This window comes from Siniperca chuatsi, linkage group LG23, assembly GCF_020085105.1.
Source record: "Siniperca chuatsi isolate FFG_IHB_CAS linkage group LG23, ASM2008510v1, whole genome shotgun sequence".
Taxonomy (NCBI): domain Eukaryota; kingdom Metazoa; phylum Chordata; class Actinopteri; order Centrarchiformes; family Sinipercidae; genus Siniperca; species Siniperca chuatsi.
Window position 1 is genome coordinate 16,559,649 of NC_058064.1, and position 23,891 is coordinate 16,583,539.

The 23,891-nt window shown below is 39.0% G+C and overlaps 1 protein-coding gene across 2 annotated transcripts in view; it reads left to right on the plus strand.

Annotated features, from left to right (window-relative positions):
• Nucleotides 1-9,772: 9,772 nt before the first annotated feature.
• LOC122871427 (monocarboxylate transporter 2-like) overlaps nt 9,773-23,891 on the plus strand; it is a 29,391-nt gene continuing 15,272 nt past the window's right edge. The window contains exons 1-2 of one of the 2 annotated variants that reach the window (XM_044186539.1): nt 9,773-10,268; nt 22,425-22,670. In XM_044186539.1, the coding sequence (XP_044042474.1) occupies nt 22,454-22,670 (217 nt within the window). In that variant the 5' untranslated portion in view covers nt 9,773-10,268; nt 22,425-22,453. Of the gene's footprint in view, nt 10,269-21,781; nt 21,955-22,424; nt 22,671-23,891 lie in introns of those variants that run through there. The other variant, XM_044186540.1, reaches the window with a different exon arrangement.

The window sequence follows — 23,891 nt, forward strand, 5'->3', positions numbered from 1 at the left end:
TTTACTGACATTTCCATATGGAGTCTGTTGTAACACCTATATCCAGTAACTTAAAAATGCCTTGAAAGGATCTATAGTTGTAACATTGAAACTTTAAAAACACCACACAAACAACAATTGGTTGAGATTACCAGTTGTGATTGGGTAACACCCCTCCAATTGTCAGGTCAGGCCAAATCAACCTGATTATTTGTGGTGCGTGCTCAGCACTGTGGAAAGCAGGAGGGGGACAGTACCCCAGGGACTCTAATGACTCAAACCTCCCTCCCCCCGCCAACTTTTATCCTCCACAAACCTCCCGCTGCTTGTCTCCTGAATGCATGCCCTCCTCCTCTCACCTCCTCTGTTTCTTCATCCTGACTTATTGTTTGGTGACCAACAATGCCCGGCATTCAGGCCCGACTGGAGCTTTTTGTTTCTACCTGGTCGACCACCTGAAAGAAAATGTTTGTGTATGGGAGGGTAAAAAACCTTTTATGTGCGGGTATTTAGGCTTGAATTGGACACTAAGGCTATATCCAACCTATTACCTTTTCGTTTGAAAACTCTGGGGTTGCCTTCTAGTCTGGACGTGCAAAAATGGAGGCTTTTGGAACGATGACACAGACAGCCACGTTTGCTTCTTGAATGGGTCTTGTTTTAAGCCTGTTTTTCACTAGCCAAAATTAGCATCCCAATTAATATCACAGTTAGCGTGAATTACGGATGCACCTTATTAAGCAAGCTAGCAAGCTCCACCCTCTCGTCCAAATGCGGTCACTTCTTTCCAAAAAACCAAGATGGTAATGGCCAAAATACCAAACTCGAGGCTTGACCATTTGTGGCAGTGTATGGATGTAAAAAGCAGCATGAGACAGGTGGAGTGTCTATGGATACAGCTGTTGGTTGTCTCCTTACCCCTTCACGCCCACCCCAGAGGGAGGTGTTGAGGTGAGAATGCAGCCCTCCCCAGCTGCAGTCCCTCTGACCCAAACAGTCGGGGTCTTTGCTGACTTTGTGGAAACAAGCTGACAGGAAAGGTAAACATCAAGGTGTGGAAAGAGGCTCTTCCTTCGGTGGTCTCATCAGTCACACGGCCCTGTGTGGTTTAAATACAGCTTTAAATCAGGAACACAGGCTGTAAACTTAAACATCAGCCAGCAGAGACGAAAACGTATGATGTGAGAGGCGACGTGATGATGTGAGAGCACAGCGCTGCTCTTCTCCTCATGTGCGAAGGTGGTTTCTGGTGCATAGTGACCTCTGGAGGTAGAGATAGTGGGGAGCGATTAGTTTTCTCACACTGAACTGACGTTGTGTCCCTGTCTGTATGGACTCAGAGCTTCAAAATCCCTCTGTGACTTGTGTGTTTTTCTTTATCTAAATCGCCTCTTTTGATTTTACTTTCATCCATGTCATCATGGAAAGAGGGAGTGTCCCTAATAAGTAGTACATTCACTGCAGGTCTTTGTGAAAATGAAACAAGTGTCAGTGGTTTTCATCATGACTTATGAGTCTGCAGATGATTCAGGGAGGAGGACCTAAACTTTTTCTCAATGTAATCAAGGAACAAAAACCGTGTTTTTCCATACGGATTTTTCCAATCCATATTTGTCCTACATTTTTATACAATTAGAAAGGAAGGAAACAAATCTAAAAAAATAATTTGTTGTTTTAAAATATTTTCTTCAACATTTGTTCCCTTTTCTGACCTTTATTTTCATTCTTTTTTCAATTTTTTCAATTTTTTCCCCTTACTTTCTGCTGTCATACTCTATTAAATGCTTCACACCAAAGCGTGTCAGCAGTTTTGGCAATTATCCCACTACATCTTAAAAAAACAATAAATCGACTGCATCTTTCTATACACTCCTTCATGTAATTTTGTGTCACTTATCTGCCATCCTTGAAAACTTTGGGATCTTATTAACTTATGCACATTAGATATTTCACGTTATGAACTTCTTCCTGATTTTTTTAGCAGTCGCTTTGAGTTAGTTTTGCACAATCCACATCTCACTTGATTCAAAGCACAAAATTATATATTTTATAACAGAAATCCTATTATTTATACATTCTTTGGATTCACCCCGCCAATGCACATAGGAGCCTTTGATATTTTGTACATTCAGTTGATATATTGATATGTTACTGCATGTGACAAATACCATTTTGTTGTGTTTGGTGCACTCTGATTGCTGATGACTGAAAACCAGCAGAGATTTGACATTTTCTTCAATCTCTTTTTTGATTTACCGAAAAACTCTGGAACTGATATTCGTGTTCTATCTTCAGGGACAGGATTATATGCCGCTTGGTTGACTTAATCCCCTTCAGACCACAGTGGGTAAACATAAATATTTACAGTGGTAGTACAGCTGGAAAAAAACCCCCACCTTTCCTAGCTTCTGAGAAGTCAAGACATTGGACATCACGTTTTCCCACATGCTTAGAAATAGTTTTTAATCTAATATTTAAATGATACAAGCTTAACCGGGATGGGAAGCTTTATGAGACTGAGTGAAAAAGTCTTCTGCCCTCATAAAGGAATGAATCTGAACAAATTCTCCACTGTGGTTGGATTCAAGGACAATCTCAGCTCACATGTGACCTTTTGGATTCATTTACCACACCGCCCCCTTCTGGTGGGATATATCATGAGGAACCATTACTCATCCATGTGTTGTCCTTGTCTAATTTATGTTAGTGCATTTTTTGAAGTGTAGTGGAGCTGTATGATGTCTTCAATAGGTGGAAATGTGAGGTAGCTTAGCCCCTTTGGAGTAAGCGAAATGCATCTACTATCTATGAACAATATATCTGAGAGCTATTTCAGCAATATACATACATATTAATGTGCTGAGACTTGCCTCCACTCTACCTTTAAGTATAACAGGGGTTCTAATTTCTCAATCACACAAGCTTGTAAGTGAGAACACCTGTGATACAACTGTCTCTTCATTTTAGTAGACAGTATCTTGTCTATTTAATCTCCCTGAACATGCAATTAATGAAAACTTCTCACTGATGCTTAATGAGCACATTCTTCCCTTTACGGATACCATGTCATTAAATTGAATCAAAAATACATTTAAAAAACTTGCCATGTGCACCATTTACATACCTGTAGCATCTTTAGCTGTCATTTGAGCCGTACTTTTTTCACCATCATCAGCTTTTTATTCATCTTAAAGCTGTGAAAAGAATGTGTCCATCCGATATATCTTATATATCTAAGATACACTCTATATGATTCCAGTCAAAACATGATGGTATTCTATTTGACATTCACATCACATGTAAATTAGCTTAATGGGAACCTGCTTAGCCTATTTTGGCAGCAGCAACTTAAACTGTTTTTTAATATTAAAAAAAAACAACTGTCCAGGCTACACTGTACATTATAATCCTCCATGTAACCATTGCATATCATTTCCATTTATATCCCTTTCAAATATTGTTTTTGTAATACTGTATGGTTTAAGCTCTAAAAAATAAAATATACTGTATAGAGTCCAACAAAAGTTTAATTATTCTTCATTTAGGTAAAATCTATTCGAAAACCAAATATCTGACTCTTGATTGAACATACTGGTGTAGCACGCTGGTTAACATGATGAGTGTGTAGTGTAACTAGTGCTAGTAAATCTACATCTTTTAATGAATGTAAACTATTGTAAAAGTCAGAGCTCTTCATGTGCAGTAGTGGTTTTACAAAACACAGTTCCCTGCTGCAATTTAAAACAGCAGGAGTGAGTTAAGAGTAAATTTGAGGATTTGGGGGAACAACTGAAAACTAAAATCACTATAAGAAAATGAGACGTTTACTGGGTCATGTTTTGGCCAAAAGCCTCAACCTCAACCTGCTTTATAGTGGTAATTTAGTCAAGACACTTATGTCAAGGAAGTGACAATTTATAGCGAAAGGTTTTACAGTTAGATTTGGTGTTTGAGGGCGCTCTCAATGAATCTGAGCAGCGACGAGTATGCTGCTGGGAGAACTAATCTCCCCCGAATTAACACACAAGTATGAACATTTAATCTTAGCTGTATTGACAATATATAAATATCACACGATGAGGAGGTCATGGTGGTGGAGGGAGCTGTGTCCATACAAAGCATCTCAACACTTGACACAGAGAGGAGTGAGCGCTCTTCTACTTTAGCATTTCAAACTTGTGATCAAACAGGATATAGACTACCTACAGCTCAGAGGTAATCCAACATTGTTGTACATTGGATTGTGGAGCTGCATAAAGTGCAACCAACAAGCTGCTAATGTATATTTTGGATATTCAAAACTAGAGAAATACTGAGCTTTAAGTAGTAGTCAAAATGCTACACCAAAGGTGACATTTTCAAATCAAATAATCCAGTGATAAATATACAACTGATCTTTGTTTAGCAGGTTTAATATTATCCACAGTATTTTCTGATATTGTAGAACTGTGTGAAAAAAGTTGAATGTGTGAAAACACAAATATTGTTTCACACATTCACATATTTTAAGTTGAATGTGTGAAAACATTGTTCATAAAACAATAGCAATGTTTAGATTCAAATATATGTTCACCCTAAATGCTCCCTCCCACTGGTCTCAACTATACTCAAAAAACAAAAAACATATTTTTCTTGGCTTCCCCTGCGAGCCGCACCTCTACCTCAACAGTGCAAGCGTCTGAAGTTTCTGTTTGGATATGGAAGCTTATTGTTTACAGTTTCAAATAGTGAGGCTTTCATGTGAATTCTCACAGTCTATAGCACATGGTTTTGTTGAGATGAAAGTTCCAACTGGAAGGAAGGGCTATGTAGCTCCAGTGGCTTTATTTGGTACTGGAGAGATTGTATGTATTGAAAGTAGACATTAGACAGAAGCCTGATGTGAAAGTGATGAATCTGTTTTCAAAAAATATAGAAGATAGGCCTACAGTGAAGAGACATAGTGTCATGGCCACCTGCTCTCCTCCTGTGTCTGCATTTGGGTCGCATCCCTTGTTTCCCCTGCTGACAAACTGCAACACACAGATTATAGTGTAAATCTAAAGAAATAAACCACTTCAAGTATTTAATACCCTGTAACCCTCTGTCTATAAACTCCCTTATGTACTTTTATACAGTTCCTTATTAGATTATAAAAACATTACCATGAATACATAGATACGGAGCCCCAAAACTGACCAAATGCAGGAAAAAGTGATCAGACAAGTAAAAAATACATCAACATTGACAAAACATCAATATTGTTTGTTAAATAAACAAAATGGAGTGTAGAAAGAAACACCGGTGGCTAAACACACGCAGAGCTCTAGCTTTTTCAGCTAGCTACCTAGCTGAAGCCAATCTCGGAACCCATCAGCTTTCGTCTGATGGCGATTTAGCCTCTGGGGGCAACGGCCAATGTTTCGGGGCTTCTGGTGTAGCCAGCGGATATCCGGATAACGGATATCCAAGCTGAGACTTCATCTTCTGTGTGCCGGTCAATGTTTACAGTCCGATTAGCAATCTCTGCATTCGTATGCAGATAGCTGTTTATAGAGATTAAGCTGAAGCTAACTTCCTTCATAAAACTACACTAGCTAGTGCATGTAATGTTAATCAATCCAAATAGCTACTGTACTGTATACTGCCGTAGCATCACTGTGTGAACTTTTGTAACAGTAACAAAAGCATTTTAGCCAGAAAGCTAATGCAAAGTTAGCTCGCAAACTAGCTAGGTACTTGGAAGTTCAGACACCAGGCTTCTATCTTGGGCTTAATTGTATTATTTTTGACAATTTCTAGATGTGATTATTCTCTTTTCTCAGAATGTCAAACTAACTAAACAACTGAATGGTGGTAAAGGGAAAAATCTCCTTTTTTTTAACCAAATGATTGGAGGTTAAAGGAAGAGTATACAGCTTTATATTTCATTTTACACTCCATTTGCATGATTTAACTAACTTATTTATTGATAAGTTAACATTTTGGACTTGTCTGATAACTTTTACTACATTTTGTCAGTTTCAGGGATTTTAATTTTGAGGTAATTTATTCACAGTTAAATACTGAAACAAAGGTGGGGCTTACTGGGTTGAATGACAATAAGCAGCCTTTGTCAGATGTAAAAAAATCTGGCAATAAGCGCTATTGTTATTGTGATAACAAGAACTCTTGACTGAAATCAACCTGACAAAATGATTCTTGTGCTGTTTTATGGCAGAGTAGTGCACCATGTGGGACAATTCATTGCATTTACATGAAAAAAAAACAACAACATTGAACAATTAAGTGAATTAAGAAAATGTACAAAGAAATCCAAATGTCACTGCAGGTTTTCCCGCCTCCATGAGAGGTAAACACATGTGCTCTTGTTTATGTGATATCTCATAAAATCCCATTATCAGTGTTTCTCATTTTATCAGTTGATCACTGGAAGGAAAACAGACTTTAGGACTGAACAGATTACAGATAAGATGCCATTGACATTGGCAGTCCTAGCAAGTTTGGCAAGATTTTGAATAATTATTGCTCTTAATTCTCAAACTCATCACTATTTCGGCCTACTCTTTGCTGATGTATCTTCAAACTGTGAGGGGTACTTTGTAAAACGTCATGGCCACGCCACTTTTGGGGGGATATAAAACCGAAGATTATATAGATGTCATGCAATTTGACTTGTGTTTGGATTACAGTTTTGACAAGTTTGTATGTATTAATTTCGTGTTAAACAAACCTTTGAGATTTAGTTGGAGATGACCGTCTGATGCTGCTATACTGTATGACCGTACTCCAGCAGCCTCCCACTCAAGCTAGCTATCATCAGTAGTATTCAGAATTTACCATGCTACCAAAATGAAGAAATGATCGTTCTCTGGAGGATCATGCATTCGTCAGCAGTGGATGGGTACAGGTTATTCTAAATATAAAACCTGAGGGTTCAGACTGCAATGATTGGGAACCGGAGATCTGGATTTGTATGTTTATTTGTTTAAAAACCTGCTACACAACAGCTTTTCAGCATTTTCCTTTTTCTCTTTTAGATATGTAAAAGCCTGGTTCTTTCCCAAAAAGTGGGCACAGCCTTGGCGCTTGGCAATGCTAGTCTGGTCTATGTAGGCTTTATTCTGCTGCATGTCAGTTTTTGTTCTTGATCCAGGCTTACACATACAGTAGACTAAAGCATTAGTTTGAAAATGACTCACACAGGGAATTGAAGAAATGACTCAGCGACTGTTTGGGTGATTATCTTGCAAATCCTCCTGAAAATGAATTAACATTGCTGTCATTAACATGAGTGAGTCAGTCCCAGAACCAGACTGGACTTTGGAGCAAAGACTAACTGCAGTGGTGGAAGAAATACTCAGATCTTTGCTTAAGTAAAGGTAGAAATAACATGGTACAGTAGTATTATCAGCAAAATGTACCTAAAGTATCAAAAGTAGTCTGTGAAAGTACTCATTATGCAGAATGAGTACTTTCACAGTGTTATATTATTATAAAAATATTATATTATTCTGTTTTTATCACTAACGGATAGCTACATGTAAGAGCTTTTTAATGTTGTAGTTTGTCAATGTAGAGCCAATTTTAGATACTTTGTATACTACTGGGTATATCATTTTTTTAATTTGAAAAGTAACTAGTTACTGCAAGTCTCAAATTAATGTAGTGGAGTAAAAAGTACAATATTTCCCTCTGAAATGTAGTGGAGTACAAGTATAAAGTAGCATAGAATTGAAATACCCAAGTAAAGTATTTAATGCATAATCTCTTTAATTCCTCTTTATATCACTATTGTTGCTTTAAAATAACAAATAAAATGGATTCCCACTAGTTAAGGCTACAATATTGCTATATTACTAACATGTCTGTGGTGCTCAAAAGTCAGTGATACATTTTGCATCTCTCCTATTGTACTCCCATAACAAGACAACAGTTTTACTTTTAGCTCTTCCCTCCTTAATTCATTGCAGTTTATCAGATGACTGCAGTTATTTTCCATGTTGGTTTGTTTGTTTATTTAGCAGGGACAATGCACAATGCATGTATTGTACCAGCTAAAAGCTCATTTTCATCCGTAGTCCTTGGGTGGAGGCCACTAATGATGCATAGGTTACAGAGATAAAAGAACAGTTGTGGTAAATCAAAACCTCACACTTTGTAACACATACATGAAAAAGACCATATGAAAAACTAGGAAACAAAACGAAAAATAATAACCACCCCGAAACAAACCACAGACACAAACGTAAAAAGAACATATGAAAAACTAAGAAACAAAACAAAAAATAACAACCACCTCGAAACAAACAACAGAGGAACAATACTAGCACTCGCACCCCATCAGCAATCCCAACGCCATTATAAACAGACAGTTCATCAGTACAAGAAATTATCAACCACTGCACTCTCTGATACTCAGTGGTAATGAATTCCACATCCCTGCTGTTAAAATGTTACAATATAATTGCGTGCGTGTACAAAACTGTACATGCACGCAATCTGTACTTATTTGATTGCTTATAAATCTAAAATGAGCAAGGTTATGATTACTACTTAAGTAGTAAGTATGTTACTTTATAATAACTCCCATTGTATTTTTTGTTGTAGGCAGCTGTTCGTAAATATCTTCTTCACATTTGGCAAGTCACTCTCACCATATGCACAGGCTTCACTGTGACCCTTTCACATTAATCCAGCGGATTGAGCTCAAATGACCAAGATTGAGTTTGCCGCTGGTGATGCCAGCAGCTTTATACACGCAAAGAACATTTAGGAGAAAGACTACATCTGATACAATGTTGAAGAAGTAAAAGTCAAACTACTGAAAATCAATCAGTTTCAATTTATTTCAGCACTTTCACTTCAACTGATACTTCAACTTCCATCAGCGCTCACACTTAAATTGACGCTTCAGCTTCTTTCAGCTCTACCATTTTAACTACTATTTCAGCTTCTTTCAGTAATTGTATTTCAACTGCCACTTCATCTTTTCATTATTGTAGTTATTATTATTATTATTATTATTATTATTATAGCAGTAGTAATAGTAGTAGTATTCAGAACAAAACAAATGACACAAAAAAGATCATATTTAAGACCCTTGATACCTTTTATTTCTGCTTCTGAGAATCACATTTTGTATTGTAGAGCTGAAACAATGAGTCAATTAATCGATGAGTCAATTGAAAGAAATCTGAACAACAAACAAATCTGCAACAATTTTGACCTACATTTCAAATGCTTACTCTTCAAGTGACATTTCAACCCCTTTCAGTGCTTGATGTTCAACTGAATCTTCAACCCTTTTTCAGCAGTGCAATTCAAGTGGAAATTCAGTTATAATAATAATAATTCTTATTGTTATTAGTCATAGTAGTATTGAGAATAATAAAAGAATATTAAAAAATAGATTTAAGACCTTTAATACTTTTTATTTCTGCTTCTAAGAATAATATTTAGACTTTTAGAGCTGAAACAATTGTTGATTAATAACTATTTTGACTGACATTTCAGTTGCTGACATATCTTACACATAAACTGACATTTCCACTGCTTTCATCTCTCTCTTCAATTGACAATTCAACTACTTTCAGTGGTTACATGTCAACTGACATTTCAACTCCTTTCAGTGCTTAAATTTTCAACTGAATCAAATTCTTCTTATTACTATTGTTAGTAGTAGTATTCAGAAAAAAAAGGTGCAAAAATAACAAAGCATGCAGTAACTATTTTGTTGTAAGTGATACAGTTTTTCATGCAAAAATGTCAAAACATTACTTTGTTTCAGCTTCAGGATTCACTATTTTTCTTTGTCTTGTGATGGTAAATTAAATATGTTTGAATTCTGGGAAATTGTGATCGGCATTTTTCACCATTTTCTCACATTTTATAGATCAAACAGCTAAGTGAGAATGAAAATAGGCTAATCGTTAGTTGCAGCCCATTTTGTTTCTTCCTGCTCTATCAGCACTTATCAGATATCTGCCAGCGTTTTCCTTGTCAGAGCACAGAGAGATAGGCTACCACAGTACCCGAGGGTTGGGTTAAGTAGCTGTGGATGTAACGAGTAACGAATACTGAATGACTGAGTCAATCTTCTGGAGCTGCTCGGGTCTAAAATAGAAACGGAGGCAGGCAGGCAGGCAGCGCCGCCCTCTGCAGCCCGCAGCAGCTCTACGTCAGGCAGCGGCTCACTCAGGGAATTTAAACACAGAGCCGTCCACAACACAGACACACGCATCTTTCTGCTCCAAGGTCACCGAGCCGGCAGCCTGCACAGGACACACACACACCTTCATTCCCCAAAGGTAAAGTAACATTAAATGCCTGTTCATCGCTGGCGGCGCAGAGAGACGGGCCGCCGCTGCCGGTGAGCAGGAGGATTAACAGAGCTTTTTTTTCGGGACGCCGCGGTATGCAGAGATGAGCATGTGCTGCGATGAATGAGAAATACAGTACAGGAAAGGCTTAGGTTGTGTGAGTGTCCCTGTTGGACGTTTGAATACAATTTGTGACGCGTTCAGGAGCCTGTGGAGAGAGGTGGAAATCCCTGTCCAAGCCGCGTCAGTTCCTGGAGGAAAATTATTTGGATAAAATCTTAATTGTTCAAATATTTTTAAGCTACTTTGACTCTGAGCGCCCGGTTTAGTCCATGTAGGCCCTGTGCCTTCAGACTGGCTTCATCCGGTCCCTATCCTTACATCCGCAGCATCATATGATTAGGCTGCAGTGCTGAGGAATCACTCTGCTGTTGCATCACCTTGATAGCTCTAGTTTTCCTGATGGGGGTCCAACTCTAACAGGTTTTCTCAGAATGACAGACCACAGTGAGTCTATTATTATCCAAGGATGAGATGAGGCGTTTCCCCCTAAGTAGGTGTGGCACCTGATGAGTACGTTTCACTCCTGGTCAGCTGGTGAGCTGTAAAAATAACTTCACATGTCACATTGTGCTGGTTTCCCCTGGAAAGTGTCTCACTGCGCCCTATTTATTTACACTGAATAATTCAACACCAAGCAGGCCTGTAATCAGCCTGCGGGTCAGATGTTGGAACTGAACGTGAAATAAACCATCAGTTTGAATGGGAGAGCATCATAATCACTTTAAAGTGAGTTCATGTCATTTTGTAATGAGCAGTGCAGGACAAGAGTAGGCTAAATGCTAAAACAGGGTGTAGAGAACTGACTCAGTAATTCACAGTATTCTACCTACCAGACCAAGTAAAGCTGTATCAGCAAAACCCCTGAGTGTATTGAAATGAGTCAGGTTTTATTTCTTATTAATTCAACTTTTCAGTTGCAGGAGGAAGAATTACTTATTTCCTCTCTCAAAAGTTACATAATCTCACTTTAAAAGTAGCCTAAACACTTAGGCTCTTTAAAATCTTCTTAGATGTAAAGTAGACTTTATTTCTACTCATTCTAAACAGCTAGAGTTAATTTATTCTCAACAGGAGAGTGTTTGCAATGACAAGTGTTGGACAGTAAATGGACTTTACAACCAGTAAAGGCTTGCAATAACATTTAAGTCACATTGGAAGAAGAAACTAATTCATCAGCTCTAAGGAGGCTGATCGGTTGGGGAGAAACTCTTACTTACTTAAATTAGCCCTCAAATGGAAAATGAGTTTCAATTAAAGGAATTGTTTGGGGATTTTGGGAAATACTCTCTTGCTGAGAGGTAGATGAGAAGATGGATACCACTCTCATGTCTCGACGCTAAATATGAAGCTACAGCCAGCAGCCTGTTAGCATAGCTTAGCACAAAGACTGGAAACAGGGACAAACAGTTCGTTTGCTAACAAAATCCACCTCCCAGCACCTAAACACAGTAATTAACACGTTATATCTCCTTTGTTTAATCTGTACACAAACTGAAGTGTAAAAACGAGGCTTTGTGGTTTTATAGGAGGGTGTGCCGGACTATCTCTCAGCCAGGTGCAGTCACTTCCCGGAGCTAACCTGCTGCTGGTGGTAGCTTATGTTACCGAACTCACATGGGAGTGATATCAATCTTCTCATCTAACTCTAAGAAAGTGAATAAGCGTATTTTGGAAGATATGTTCTTTTACATGATTCTGTTAGGAGATGGCTCCTTTACCTAAACATTCTTAGGTTGTCCTCGTCCACACTGATTGTATCCCTCAAGAGCAATGGCCTCTGATCACGTGGGCAGGAACGTTAGTGTTGAACTGACTGTGAGACTGTCACTGTGTCATTACTCGGGTGTTAAAGGTCGACATTTTTGTCATAATTCAGTTTTGTTGGTGAGGTTGTCCTCAGATACTGTATATGCCTGACAGTTGGCTTTCCATTTCTGTGGGTGTGTTTTAGGTTTGGATCAGGTTTCAAGATCAGGACCTCTTTTCATGTTCCCGGGGGGGGGGTTTGTTGTGGAAACAACACCGCCTGATTCAGAACAAGCCATTGTACTTCACATAAAGAACATATGATACTAAACACTTAATGACCTGTAAACTATAAAAAAAACTAAACATCCAAATTAGCTGTCCAAGACATTTATACCTTATTTTAATTATCATAATAAATTAGTCCATGATTGAGTGACTGGCAACCTTTAGTACACCCATAAAGGTTGTTCTACAAACTCTGTAACTTTTAGCTCTGTTTCATCCGGAGGGACAGCACCCTCTTCCTGTTGTCTAAAGATGCATTCAACAGATTTCCCTCCAAATCTGACCCCATATCTAACAAGGATAATAGATCAAATAAAATGAATTAAATACGAGACTGACAGACTTTCATTTCCGTTTTAAAATTTTATTTTTTTATAATAATTACATTAATGTCTCAAAATGAACAAGGTGTCATAAAGGTGCAACACAGCAGTATCTGTAAATCTGTCAACATATCAAAGATTTCTGCCAAAGACAATGAGAACTTAAGCCTGAAGTTCGTCCTGTATGTGGTTTTCTATATTATGTTTTGGCATTTTTGCCTTTATTTGACCGTTCTCTTGAAGTAATGTGGCAGACAGGAAACATGGGGAGGGTCTGACATGCAACAAAGGTCCCTGGCGATCCATCGACATACATATATCGGTGGATATTAGCTTATTGGCGATATATCGGTATATGTCCGCTGACACAGAAACTAGGTTACATTACATAGTTTCTCCACCAGACAGAACTGACAAGTTGATATTCCAACTGTAAAATGCTCAGTATGTATCTATCACCCAAAATAGTAAATGAATGAATAATAAAAAAATAATAATATATAGTATATCAATATAATAAGTCTATGTTTTTATGGAAAAACTTTAAGTCAAATCCCATTTAAAAAGCAGTGAGAAGTTGCTAATTGGTAATTGACAGGGTTTTAATTAAGCACTTTATCACCCGGAGATCACCTGTCAATCAAACTCTGGATTCTCTGTTTATGAAGTTTCTGTTCAGCTGCTCAGCCATGGCCGAAGCTAAAAACACATAAATTCCTAACCTTGATTTTAAGAAGCCTCAGTGTCACTCATTTTGTACTGCATTTACTGACTGTATAACCTGGCTGCAGCTGGATGTGTTACTTTTTGTGGCGTTCAGCACTGAAGTTTAATCTCCACAATCTGAAGATGCTCCATTAAACGCTAGATCTATGATATTTCATTTCCTACGTAAGCAAATATCCAAGCTTTTGTCTCATGTCATGAAAGCTGGAGGCTCAAAATGTTGAAACAAAGATGTAACAGAGACCAGCGCCTCTGACCTTCATGATGTGTTCAGAGGAGTGGAGCGGAGCGGCTTTGGATTGGACGTTGAATGTGTGTGTTGGCAGCCCACATGGAAAAATGAAGTGGAAGGACTTCCCAGCATGTTGTTGTGTCCACAGAGGTGTAGCTGTGTGTAGGTGACGGTTGATTAATCCTTTCATGCTATAATGGTCCTTTTTAACAAATGACATGTCTTTATGTCAAACTGCCGAGGAGCGCTGCATAAATGTGCTTTTTCTGTCAGTAAATCAAACCCCAAAAAGAAACAGTGAACACATGGAGTCTGCAGAACTATTCTGTGTTGGCAGAGGTTTGCCATCCAGTTTTAGTGGTCAGAGGTGTGTTGACGGGAATTTATTAGACCACTTGAAAGTTTTTTTAATCAAGGCTCGTCCCCAGGAATTAGCTCAAGGGCTTCAAAGTGCAGAGGCCGACAACTGAGTAGAAAGGGTATTATAGTCTTAGTATATTTTATGGGAAGACCTCAGCTTCCATTGTTTCTGTGGTATTTCTCCCGTTTGTTGGTGCGCAAGACAAAGTGTGTTTACTGGATCACTGTAGTGAGATTAGATGTCATGATGATAAGAGGAAAGAAAAGTGTGGTTCAGTCAACATTTGAAGAGTTGCTGGTTAATGATGAACTAGTTCTAAAACGTGAATAGCTCAGGGGTTACCTAAGAGCTAATCTTGCGTTGCCATAACTTTAAGTCCCATGAGACTTGGGGGGGGGGGAATCATGCTGGCAGCCGCTGACTGTAGAGGTCAAGTTTGTGAAGTGTGTAAAGTTTCCTTTTTTAGAGTCTGACAGGGCTTACAGCACCTGTTTATCTGAACAACATTTAACTTCTGCTGTTCAAAGTCTCAACAAATAATATGCTTTAGAGGCAGATCTTGTACAGGTTAAATAGGAATGTCTTCTTCCCCTCTAACTCTGATTTAGCCATGTTCTCACCCCAGCACCTGTCAGTCAGCTAACCTTCTGTTGTCCTTCATTACAGTTCAGTTCCTATAGGGCTTCACAAAGGCCCACATTAAGAAACGATTATTAAGTAATCGCTGTCCAGCCAATCAGTGAAAGTAGAAAAAAGTAGCCCCACTTAGCAAATACGTCAAAAGAAAGCTTTAATTAGTGAGGAATGGAAGGGAGGAATTCTTCCTCTGAATGGTACCTTTGCAGTTATTTTCTTCCTGCTTTAATGGCCACTAAAGGCTGGCTCCAAAAAGTCTAACTGTATTGAATTCTGTGTCCCAATTTCTCTCAAAATACAAAGTTAGTTATCCTTCCACCCCAGGAATTTATAATTAACCTTCATATAAAAATAATAATTAGTTTTACAAAGTTGTAACTTGGTGGTGTTTAAAATTTATTGCCTAAGTTTAATAGATAGTAAGGCTTAAAGCAGCACTAGTCAATATTTTTTTTTTATGACTATGTGCAGGGGTGTAAGCGGTACATGTATTCATCCTGAACTGTTCGGTACACGACATTCGGTGTGTGACTTCCTCGGATCGATACGCCCTGTGACCCAAACTATTACTGTCAAGATCTATTTATGTCTACTACTCACACGCACAGAACAAAAATTCTAGAGCGTGAGTTTTACCCGGAACATTTTGGCAGTGCACCAGTTGCTGTCTATCAGCTGTAGCATGCTAGTCGGCTTAGCCCGGTTAGCCAGGTTAGTCAAGCTCATGTAGTGTCGCTGCCTCCGAATGGTAAACACAAATGAGAGACCGGAGCTGGAGGATCCTCCTATGAGATTTAGATCTACTGATGGGAGCAGTACGGTTTCCCGGTTAGTTACGATTGGCAACTACGAGTGTCAAACTGTATGCCGACATTGTTTAACTGAAGTCGGGTATATCTGTGGAAACACTTTGAACATGTCATTTACGACGCCATCACCTGAATGTGTTGATTAGCGGAATGAGACGAAAGGCGAGTCCTTCTTCCCACGGCGTTCAGGCAGCCTCTCACTGCAGATTCAGACCGGGCCACATCAGTAACTAATGATAAAGGAGTGTTTATCTCTGCAGATATGCAACCATACTCAGAATACAGAATTTAAGCCTATGCTCAAAGTGCTTGAGCCCCGCTACAATGTGTCTTCACATGTGCATTTCAGTCAGTCCGTTGTGCTGCCCTGTGTAAACCAGCACAAGCTGCATTTGTTCAAGAATTATCAACAGAGTCTACTTATTGACAATATGAGAGTATTTGAGTACATTAACTGTTACAGTAAGACTCATGGCCAATGAGCCACTGTTGATTGTACACTGTACATTTTTCAAAATAAATTACAAAAATAAATTTGTTTTGTTTTTCCTGCTGTACCGAAAACGTACCGTGACCCTAAAACTGAGGTACATACCGAACCATGAATTTTGTGTACCGTTACACCCCTAACTATGTGTAATGTGAAAAGGGTCGCTTGTAATGATGATCCCACTGACAATCTGCAGTTCCTCTCAGATCTATGGAGCGTTTTAGCATCTTTCAGTTTATTGTTTTGATTTTGCGGCCCACAACTGTACTGTTTCCAGATGTAGGCAGCTGTTTTCAGCAAAAAAGCTCTGACCAAACAACAACTAAGTTAGCGACTAGCCAGTGAACATAGTGTAGCATTTAGTAGCTGAATGGCCAGATATTTTTCTCAGGAGTTAGTGGAGACCAAAACAGAGCTGAAAGGAGAGTGAATGCTGGACAGAAACCTGTCACAGACAGCAATAAGTCCAACACACACCTGCTGCATTGCATAGTGTCGTGTCAGTTGACTCCTGTAACACACACAGGCACAGAGCACAGACAGAAGGAGTAGTCATATTAGCTGGGATGTGCCAATTCAGGGAGCAAATGTGATCAAATTGCTGCTTTTCAAGAGATTTGCTGCTGGGAAATAGGAAAGCGTATCCTGATAACTCACATCATCGGGGGAGGATGCCTTACCTGCTTACAAGGAAAACAATAGGCATGGGTGTTTGGTGTGTGTTGTCTTTTAGTGGTTGCTTGTCCCTCCTCAGCTCCACCCAGGCTTCCCCAATTGACCAAATTTGGATTTGTGGCTTCAGAAACGGTCAAGATGGTGGCAAACATTAAACCTAAATCCAAGTTTCAGAAACCTATCAGTGACTTAACATCTCTATGTGCATGAGTTGTGGTTGCCTCTAGCCTCTCACCTTGATAGCCACACCCATCTACGCTTCCTTTACTGAAACTCACCTGAAATACAACACTTGGGTCTCAGCTTGGTCCTTGTTGTGAATTAAACCTGAGATCCTGTGTCTGTCCATGCTACAAAGAATGCTGTCTTTTAGGCTTTCTGCCAAGGTACTAAGTGATGTCCTTGGAGGACATACAGACACACACACACACACACAGTTGCACTCTTGTAGTCCAGTACTGTAACCCAGTCTGATGAGGTTTTACCAGTTGGATGATTTGATTATAGAAACACTATTTTGGTTCCTGGACTCCCGCCTTCTCCTTGCTGCTCACTTACTCAGCTCTGTTGTTTGAATAGGCTCACCAAGGTGAAGGCAACCAGTCATCTCAAGTACATACAGCGGATACTGGACCAAAACAAACTGTGTGCTAGGCCCAGCAACACACAAGGACAAGCGTTAATACGTGTGTGTGTGTCTCTATGGTTCATGTGTTTTTAACTGTGTTCTTTGCGAAGATTTTCTGCTGTTCTTCGTTCAGTGAATTCTTGTTGGTCAGACAAGCAATTTAGGACATGACTTTGAATTTTTGTTGTTTGTGATGAATGTTGGTCATTGTTTTAGACAATGACTATAATCCTTTGTTTTTAGCCACGCTAGCGTCATGGCAATGTCTGTTTCTCGGTCCACCGCTATGGTCCAGTATTGAAATATTTCACCACTATTGGATGGATTGCCATGAAATTTGGTACAGACTTTCACGCCCCCCTTCAGGATCAATTGTAATAATGTAACTTAACTTATTTTAGCATGCTAACACGCTAAAATAAGATAGTGAACATGGTAAACATTATACCTGCTAAACATCAGCATAAAGTTTTAGAATTACCAGACATCTCGACTATCAAATGCTGCTGGTTGCATATTTGGAACCTAATCTGTCCAAAATTTCAAGTGTTACTGAACTCTTTCCCGTGGGTGTGGCTCTCACCAAACCAAACCGCAGATGATAGATATTTTCAGGCACCTTGGTGTCACCAGAGTTCAACTGACTTGGTCCTCACTTATGTTTTAATACACCGTTCAGAGCACGCCGGCTGTGACCGCAGCCTGTCAGTCACGCCTCTGTCAGCTGCTCTTTTAGTCAGTTGTGTCAGGTGAGCGACACAGCGGAGCTGGCACATGATGAGGGTCTGGGCTTTTTCTAAAGCAAAGGGGAAGTGTTGACATTGTAGTGACTGAGCGGTGACTTTGCTTTGTTTGACTTCTTATGTACTTGGTTGATCATAAACCAATTTCTTCAAGGTTGTCTGAAAGTTTGCCTTTTTCCCTCTCCTTAGCCGCTCTTTTATGTGCAGCCAGTTTGGAGCTTCATATTCGAACCCATCAGCTTAAGCTGCTTATGCGTTCTGAGGCTCGTACACTGTCGTCACGTTCAATCAATCAAAACCAGTATCTACTGAGTGCTGCTGCGGACATCTTGTAATCTGATTAGCGTGGATTAGACCCACTGTATGGAACTTAAAGGGTTAATACGAGGGCTATACACAGAGGATTCTATTTCTATTAACCAGGCCGGTTTTAGCACAAGTTAGAGATGTTTTGTTAGTATTCAGTCATCCACCCAGTTAAAACCAGGTATAATTACCAATACTAATATTCCAATGCTACAGAACCTATAATGTGTAGGCAACCACCAACATAAAATAAAAGCCCTGAACACATGTAGTGTTCGCAAATGAATGCATGTTCCACTTATTGTTGGTTAAATCGTGTACTGGTTTGAAGGAATTTATTCCAAAACAGTCATAACCTCAATCAGTCCAATTTGATTAATCATTACGTTCATAGTTTCAAATGCTTGTCTCATTCTGGAGCACATTTTGTCCCATTTCTGTTCCTTGTTTGTTTATTCATTCATAGATGTGCAAGTAACTCATTTTTAATTAATTTTCATGCAATAAACATGGCAAAAAAAGTGTTTTTCCTCTTTTAAATATGGTGATATGGGCAGGCAAAGTTAGCGACTAGCTGGTGAACATAGTGAAGCATTCAGCAGCTAAAGCTCAGGAGTTGGTGGAGACTAAAACGGAGCTAGAAGGAGAATGAATATTCAACTTAAATTTGTCGGGTGGCCCGAAACATGAATGACAGCTATTGATGGATTTAAATGGATCAAATTCAAAACGTGCAGTCAGCAAAATCTCCATAATACACACGTCATTTCGTGAGAAATGCCATAATTTGTAATAAATGTATAATGTACAGTATGCTGTATAGGCCTTACAATATTCTGATGGCTTTGTAAGGTGTGCACAGACTCTAAGCTAATTTATTTATATTCTTTGGAAACTAGTCAACTATGGAAAGTTTGGGTGTGGGCTAATTGAACACAAACACGTACAGTACGACTTGTCTTGCTTATGTCATGTTTCACTTGTGTCACGATTTAATGTGGGACTCAAAGGTACGGAAAATGTCAGTATATTTTATGTAAGATTTCAATTTTATATAACATTTCATAATTAGCAATTTTGAGATAATATCTGTGGAGGCCAGATGTTGCCACCAATACACATGTCAAATATGTAGAACTGTATATAAAACTATTAAAGTAATCAGAATCATCAATGAAGTGAAAACATGAAATTGAATGATTAAATATTTTTTGAGTAACTTAAACGCAAGTATATATGATAAATAATTTTAGCAATGTATGAACGAAGTTATTGATTCAAGTTTCTAATTATTTGGCGGCACAGCAGCTACTCCTTATTTTCCAGATTTCTTCAACCCATATAAAACTCTCTAGTGACGAATTTATTTATGTTTTTTAAAACTTGGCAGATGGGTTTATTGGCATAGCAGTGAGTCATCCCATTAATGGCATCCTGTTGACACTTAGAATTCAGTATGTGTGAGTCTCTGCAACATCGCAACCTGATCTGGCGAGAGAAGAAGAGGGAAGAAAGCAACATTAATTATTGATGTTGGTAGCTGATGTTCACGTCATTTACAGACACTTTGAGGACTGAATTGTCCATTTCCCTTGTAAGGCTTTGATGTTATTAAATGAAGCTTGCTGCTGTAAAATGTTGACTTCCACCACATTACCCAGTATCGGTTCCTATTGGTCAGCAATAGAAGCACCAAGCTCATTCAGATAATTTAACCTGCACATAGGGCTGCCACAGAGATACTCCTGGGTCAATTCATAATACACCTGATTTAATTCCACTGAAAATACAGTGGTTCGTTAAAGAAATTATTTGGTGTATAATGCCTTTAACTATCAATAAGGATGTTGGCATGGGAGATAATGCACAGAGGAATCACTCAATCCAATTTTAATCTGTTTAATCCAATTAAACAGCATTTTTGTTTGAGAAGTTTAATTTGATGGGAGAGGTTGGGGGAGGGTTCTGGTTTGTTTTATTGGATGGACAGAGTTGCAGTTAACTGCTCAGAGAATTGTAGGAACACATGAATGGCAGGGGTGAGGTATGTATGACTGCAGGTGATAGTGCCTAGAAAATAGTTTGGTATGCCCAGGTAACAGAGTGAAACAGTTGAATTGTACCAACAGATTGTTGTAGCTTCAGGCCATTCAGTTTTTGAATGATTTAATGACTATAAACAACAGTGACCTATTGCTTTGTTGACCATTTACCGTATGCAGCTAACTTGTTTTACCATCTGTTTCATTTTGTGTGTGTCTTTTTTAAACACTTGTCTCGTGTTTGTGTTTGAATGCAGCAGGGCTCATGATTTAGGCCATGTTCACACTAGTGCTGATTAATTTGAAAACGCAGTTTATGTGTCCACAGTTATGTAAAAGCTTGTTCACAGTGAAATGTCAAAGTGGTGAAAAGTAGTAGATTAAATGATTAGTTCATCAACAGAAAATTAATCTGCAACAAGTGTGAATCATTTTAGTTGTTTTTCATTAAAAAAACACACCAAACATTTGCTGGTTCTAACTTCTGAAATATGAGGATGTGATGCTTTTCTTATGTCTTATATGATAGTAAACTTAATATCTTTGGGTATTGAAGCGTTGGCTGAATAAAACAAGCAATTTGATTTAGGCTGTGGGAAATTATAATATTTATAATTATATACTAACATTTTATAGACCAAACGCCTATTTTGTTGTTTAGAAAACTGGGTTACTGTGAATGGGAGCCCATGATGCATATTGTTGCAAATGGAAAATAAACTACTTAAAGGGGTATCCCAGTGATTTAGTATTTTTAGCACTTCCATAAAGGTGGGGAACACATGAGCCGTATTAAAAAAGAATGGTCAAAATAGAAGCAGCAGAGGCCAAGATATCCTGACTTTCAGACCGTAATATGAGATCCTTAAATTCCCATAATGCAACCCTAATGACATCAGGCTGCAACCCTGACAACATCATCGGGGTTATTTTTTCAGACTTCAAAAAGCTCCCTCCAGAGCCACATAACACATTATACTATACTGTATATATTATACTGTTTTTACAAGTAAATTTACCTTGATGTGTAAAACTGGTGGAGTGCCTCTTTAACTTGTTTATGTTCTGCTGGCTTTTGCAATCACTGGTGGCAGTTATTTCGCAGCCATATGCAGTGATTCACGTTTAGCTTTGTTAATCTCAAATTATTGCTCGCATGTGATGCTGCAATGCAAACATGAGGAAACATGTTGATTCATTCACTGGTTGTTCATTTATGTGAAACCAAACTGGCTGCCATCATCTCAGTATGAACCATAAGCTAATTAAACGGCTGTAAATTATTCCTGGCTGATTAGAAATGTGACACTAATGAGGTTAGACACAGCTAAAATAAAACGGCTGCCTGTTGTGCACTATCGTGCGTATGTGTGTTTCTCCACGTCAGTTAGCTTGTAAAAAATCAACAGAGTGAAGTGTGGCTGCGGACAATTGCTGCGCTTGTTTTTTTTTTTTTACATGTGTTTGCTTTGTACACAGCAGCACTTGGTTTTAAACTGCTGCTACACTACTATCAGTTAACAGCCTCTGCCCTGTTTCCATTACTAGGTGAGGGCAGGGGGTGGACTCAAGGTGAATACTGGGCGGGGCAGGTCTGGTCTCTCAGGTACAGTGAGTGCATGCCCTCTGGAATAGATAATTAATACTGTGTGAGTTTGTGTTTGCACGTCTTTACCAGGATACCTCTGGTATGTCCTTCTCTTTCTCGTGTCACATTACTGCTGGGAGCTGTTCATGTAAATGACAGAAAGGACAAAGCTTTTGACCTCATTTATAATCCCACAGCCGTCTGTATACTGTCAATATGAGCTGCAGCTGGTGATCTGATTTATCTATATATTGTCAGTAATGATCTGTGACATTTTCCTATAAACAACTGCTCGGGTTCAGGTTAATTTATTTCTAATCTTAAAGTCCAGAAGGACTTTAGAGAGAAGATGAAAGAGCCTGACTGGATCTTGACTAATCAATAATCAATCACAGGACAAAATGAAGTAAAAAAAGCACAAGATACAGAATGCTGGTTTTCTTTGCTGAGTTTTAATTTCCTCTCTCCCTTCTTTTCTGTCGTTGCAGTGAGTAGTCAGCGTTGAGGTGGGCCAGTGATGCCGCCCCCAGCCACAAGTCCCCCTGCCGCGCCCCCACCAGACGGCGGTTGGGGTTGGGCTGTGGTGTTAGCATCTTTCATCTCCATAGGCTTCTCATACGCATTTCCCAAGGCCATCACGGTCTTCTTCAAAGACATCCAGGTCATCTTCGATGCCTCCTACAGTCAGATCGCATGGATCTCCTCCATCATGCTTGCAGTCATGTATGCTGCAGGTGAGTCATCACTGTTTTTACCTTTATCTCATTTTAACACTGGAATTTGAATTCTCCTTACTTTTGGTGTAAGGAAATCTAAGCTAAAATCATACTGCGGCTATTTGTAGAAACTGCGTCCAATTGCTTGATGTTTCTTATGGCAACAGTTGACTGAAGTCTGGCTGGTGATGCTAGGAAACTTCCATGGTGCGTCCTGGCCTGGGAACATCATACTGTATAGCCGTCGAACATTGATACAAGACATTTTTTCCTTTTACATCAAGCTCATTTAGCGTTAGCTTTCAACCACTAGCAATTTAAACTGTCTGTCCCTTCACAACATTTGGGAGGAGTCTATGTGCTGTTAAGTTTGTATTCCAGCCACAAAGTAGATGCTAGCAAGCTAGGCTTACTAGCTTCCACTCTAGTTAGCCGAGCTTGCTAACATTAGCACAGATGCCCACTAGACCAGTGTTTTTCAACCACTGTGCCGCGGTACACTAGTGTGCCGTGAGAGATCGTCAGGTGTGCCGTGGAAAATTATTCAATTTCACCTAATTGGTCTAAAAAACATTTTTTGAAAAGTAATTAATTATTGTCTGCAAATAATTTGCCATTGTCGACTGTCTGTGCTGTCTAGTGACCGGCAGAGTAACCATGTCATACTCTTTCATATCAGTAGGTGGCAGCAGGTAGCTAATTGCCTTGTATTTTTAACATTTTCGGTTGGTGGTGTGCCTTGTGATTTTTTTTCAATGAAAAAATGTACCTTGGCTCAAGAAAGGTTGAAAAACACTGCACTAGATGTTACTTTTTATTCGTGTTATTTCAACACCTGCAGAGTGAAGCTCCTGCTCACAAAAACTCACAGCAACGAGTAGTCCTGTAGCCTCAGCACTTACACGTACGTTACACCGTGATTCGAATACGTAGAAAGTCACAGAGTTACGTACGGAGTGCTCAAATAACATATGGGTCTACAAGCGATGGCTAACAACGTTAGCCACCGAGCTGGTTAACTGCCTGTGTGATTTTGTAATCAAATGTTAGTACCCGTCCACACAGATAATGCAGCCATCAAATGACCTGAAGAACACTAATACAGGGGCACTGCTACTGCAGAAAAATACATTTAAATTTCTCCTTCTTGGATAAGTTCAATTTTGACCAAATAAGTACACAAGTCAAAACAAACACCAAGGATATATATCTACTGATATCTTAGCAAAGATTAACTTT